The sequence below is a fragment of the Cynara cardunculus genome (assembly GCF_001531365.2).
Source record: "Cynara cardunculus var. scolymus isolate 2C chromosome LG 17, CcrdV1, whole genome shotgun sequence".
Taxonomy (NCBI): Eukaryota; Viridiplantae; Streptophyta; class Magnoliopsida; order Asterales; family Asteraceae; genus Cynara; species Cynara cardunculus.
The window spans coordinates 18,179,458-18,182,528 of NC_037544.1; the positions used below are offsets into that span (position 1 = coordinate 18,179,458).

At 39.8% G+C, this 3,071-nt stretch overlaps 1 protein-coding gene across 1 annotated transcript; it reads left to right on the forward strand.

Annotated features, from left to right (window-relative positions):
• The first annotated feature begins 648 nt into the window (after positions 1-648).
• On the forward strand, positions 649-2,081 carry LOC112500793. The gene is made up of 2 exons (XM_025104374.1): positions 649-1,751; positions 1,826-2,081. Exon 1 carries the CDS (start codon positions 777-779, stop codon positions 1,731-1,733), a length of 957 nt encoding a protein of 318 aa, XP_024960142.1. The 5' UTR covers positions 649-776; the 3' UTR covers positions 1,734-1,751; positions 1,826-2,081.
• Positions 2,082-3,071: the final 990 nt, after the last annotated feature.

Sequence of the window (3,071 nt, forward strand, 5' to 3'; positions counted from 1 at the left end):
ACCAATTAGATCATATTACCATAAAACTTGTGTTTATATGAACCAAACCAATTTGAAATCATATTACCATAAACTCATGCTTATTTAAACCAAACCAGTTAGAACTTCTTATTGTAATTCATGTGTTGAAAAATAGACTATCAAGTGATTCTCTGCTTCACAACACCTCCTCTAACAATCGCATTAAGCTTCAATCCATGGTGCTCATTTTTCTTCTAGGATTAGTTCCGAGGTTGGTGGCTGGAGTTGATGGATAATGCTGAACTTTTAAGAAGAAGGAAAAGAATTGAACATATGTGTCGATATCAATGGTGACTCATTATTTCGATGAATCATTTCTTCTCGTCAAAGACCTATGTATAATTAAGAAAGATGAGAAAATAAAATGCTACGAGTAAAAATACAAAAATCTAAATTAAAAAAATGACATGGCAATTCTAATAAACTTCAACCACTCATACAAGTTACAAGTCATTTTGGACTCCAAATGAAAAAAAAATTAATTAATTAATTGAGAAAGGGAAAATTGGTTACATTAAATAAGAACAAGATAAATCTCGTTTCTTTTTGCCCTTATATATTTGCAAGCAACTCGTAAAGTATATCGTGTCGGTGTCATCGGTCGGGTTTGGCCGATTAATTGCGGACCGGGTTCCGTGGTGCTACTGAACCGTCTTCCGTCTGTCCCTCTCTCCTTCGCTCCTTCCATCGTCCCATAAACCCTAGAATTCCAGTATGTGTTAGGGGTTAATGATTGATCCAAGATTCTCCTAGTGATGATGAAGCACGACTCCAATCCAACTACCGCCAACAACCACCCTACATTAGCCACCGTCTGCGGCCACTGCGGCGTCGAAGAGCGGAAGCTTCTCCACCACGTCTGTATCCGAAGTAACTTCCGACGCCTCTGCACCACTTGCGTCCTCCGCCTTCACGCTCCATTCTTCTGTCCCGCTTGTCTTGGCGTCTACGACCGTTCGCCGCCCGATGACGCCGTCGTTTGCTACAAATGCTACTCTTCCTCTCACCCTAACTGCATCTCCTCTACAGCTGCGGCCTCAATCCAATCTTCGCGTGGTCCGTCGCCTTGCTCGTCTTGCTTAAACCCTAACGCTCTTGTTTTAAATCTTAATAGAGTAGAAAACGGGAGTAGGAGTGGTGGTAGGGCGATTGATAAAAATGCGGCGAGGTTGCTACTTGCTGCAGGGAAGATAGCGGCGATGTCGATGAGTAAGGCTGAGGTAGCGACAGCGGCAGAAGCGGAGAAGAGATCAAAGGAGGCATCGTATACGAAGAAAAGAGCAAGGGAGGCACTCGATCATGTTGTGTATCTAATGGGAAAGGAAAAGAGAATTGCTGTTGATAGCAATAAGAAAGTTAGTAACGCGAACAACGGTGTTGTGGCCATGCCTGTGGTTGTGAACAACAAGGTTGATACTTCGAATGAGGTTTTGGAAGCTTTGAATGCAGTGGAGTTGAAAGAGAGGGTTAAAAGTGTTGTGTCTGAAGCACAGGGTAATGGGGTTGCGGTAATGCAGGTAGATGTTGTTAATGGTAAAGATTCAGGAGTCAATTCTGTCGCTGAAAATGGATCTGGAAAGACTGATAACTTGGGGAAGGCTGCTCAAGGAGAAAAAATAAGCAATGGTTTAGTTTCGTCAGTCGGCCAGGAACAGGCTCAGGAAAAGATTAATTCTATGGAGGAAAATAGTGTCAGCAACCTTAAGCATTGAAGAGCAACATTGAAGCTGGTAAGTAGCTTTTGGCAAAAGGATTTTGCTATGTTAATGTTTTTGTAACCTGTCTTTTATCTGTATGATTGTAGGTGGTTTCTATGTAGGATGCAAATTACCTGATGGTTGGTGGGATTGGGTTATGATCTATGGCAAGAAATGAATAGCTTATGAATTAGATGACTCATTTTGGTAAAAGAGCATTCTTCCTAAAAGTTTCTATATCCTGATTATAAATTGTGAGAAAAGGTGCTATTGTATGATGGGTGCTAGTTTTCTTTCTGATAAGTTTAATGCTTTCAATCTACTTGTACATTTGGTATCACTGCGTTCAGTTCCTTCTTTTACAATGTTTTTCTGCTCTAATGCCTGCATTTAGTGAGGTGGGGTTCCTTTTCCACGATTACATTTTTGGAATATGAATTTCTTGGCTTTCTTTTTTCATGGAATACACTTTTCCTGAATGTAATGATCAAGGCCAAATCATCTCAAGAAATGTAACAGTAATTGGTTTTGCAAATAGCCTACAATTCGAAACATCTCAAAAAAAGAGTCTTCCCATTTTATTGCAAGTTCTACAAGAGCCATATCTGCTGAAATCACAGATGGCTTATAAGTACGTTGAATACGCGTTTACTTCCGTACTTAATGTGTAAAGAGATCCTAAACAAAAGGTGGGAGTAAGAGTTTGTGTGTTCCATGTTTGATTATCCTCGTGTAAAGGTTAAGGTATAAAGTCAAGGCCATGAATTGTAGGATTATTCTTGCTTGAGTTGGCATCAAAGGACCTGTTGTAATTCGAAATAGACTTGCTCTATGATTTGCATCTTTGTATGCCTACATGGGATCCGGCCATAAGCTTTTCGTCTGATTTGTAGACATGGGAAATGGTGCATCACCCTTTAAATATGTGTAGCTCTTTGTGGTTGCCACAATTCTCTCTTCTCGTTACAGCTGGTATCGAGGTGCAGTTTACTATTGTTTCTATGATGCCTCATTTTTAAGACCTGACTGCTGTTAGCCTGTTACTTTCAAGTTCTTGATCCTTTTGATGCCACCTACTTATAGATTGCTTCATCATGACTGGTCTTAACTTCTTAAATTGGTAGTAGCAATACGGCTTATGGGAGACACAGAATCCTTGCTACTTCTAGTTGATTTATGCTTATGATAGTTAAGGGATCAGAGGGAACTGCCACTAGTAAACTATTCTATTGCTTCATGCAAAGATAAAATGATATGGTTTCCACTCAGAACACCATTTTATGTGAAGATTGTGCTTGTTATGTGAGAGTGAATGTAGCTTAAATACATTGACATATTTACACTAATATATGC

Excerpts from the sequence above, each read along its gene's own strand:
- LOC112500793 (XM_025104374.1), top strand. The coding sequence starts at position 777 with ATGATGAAGCACGACTCCAATCCAACTACCGCCAACAACCACCCTACA.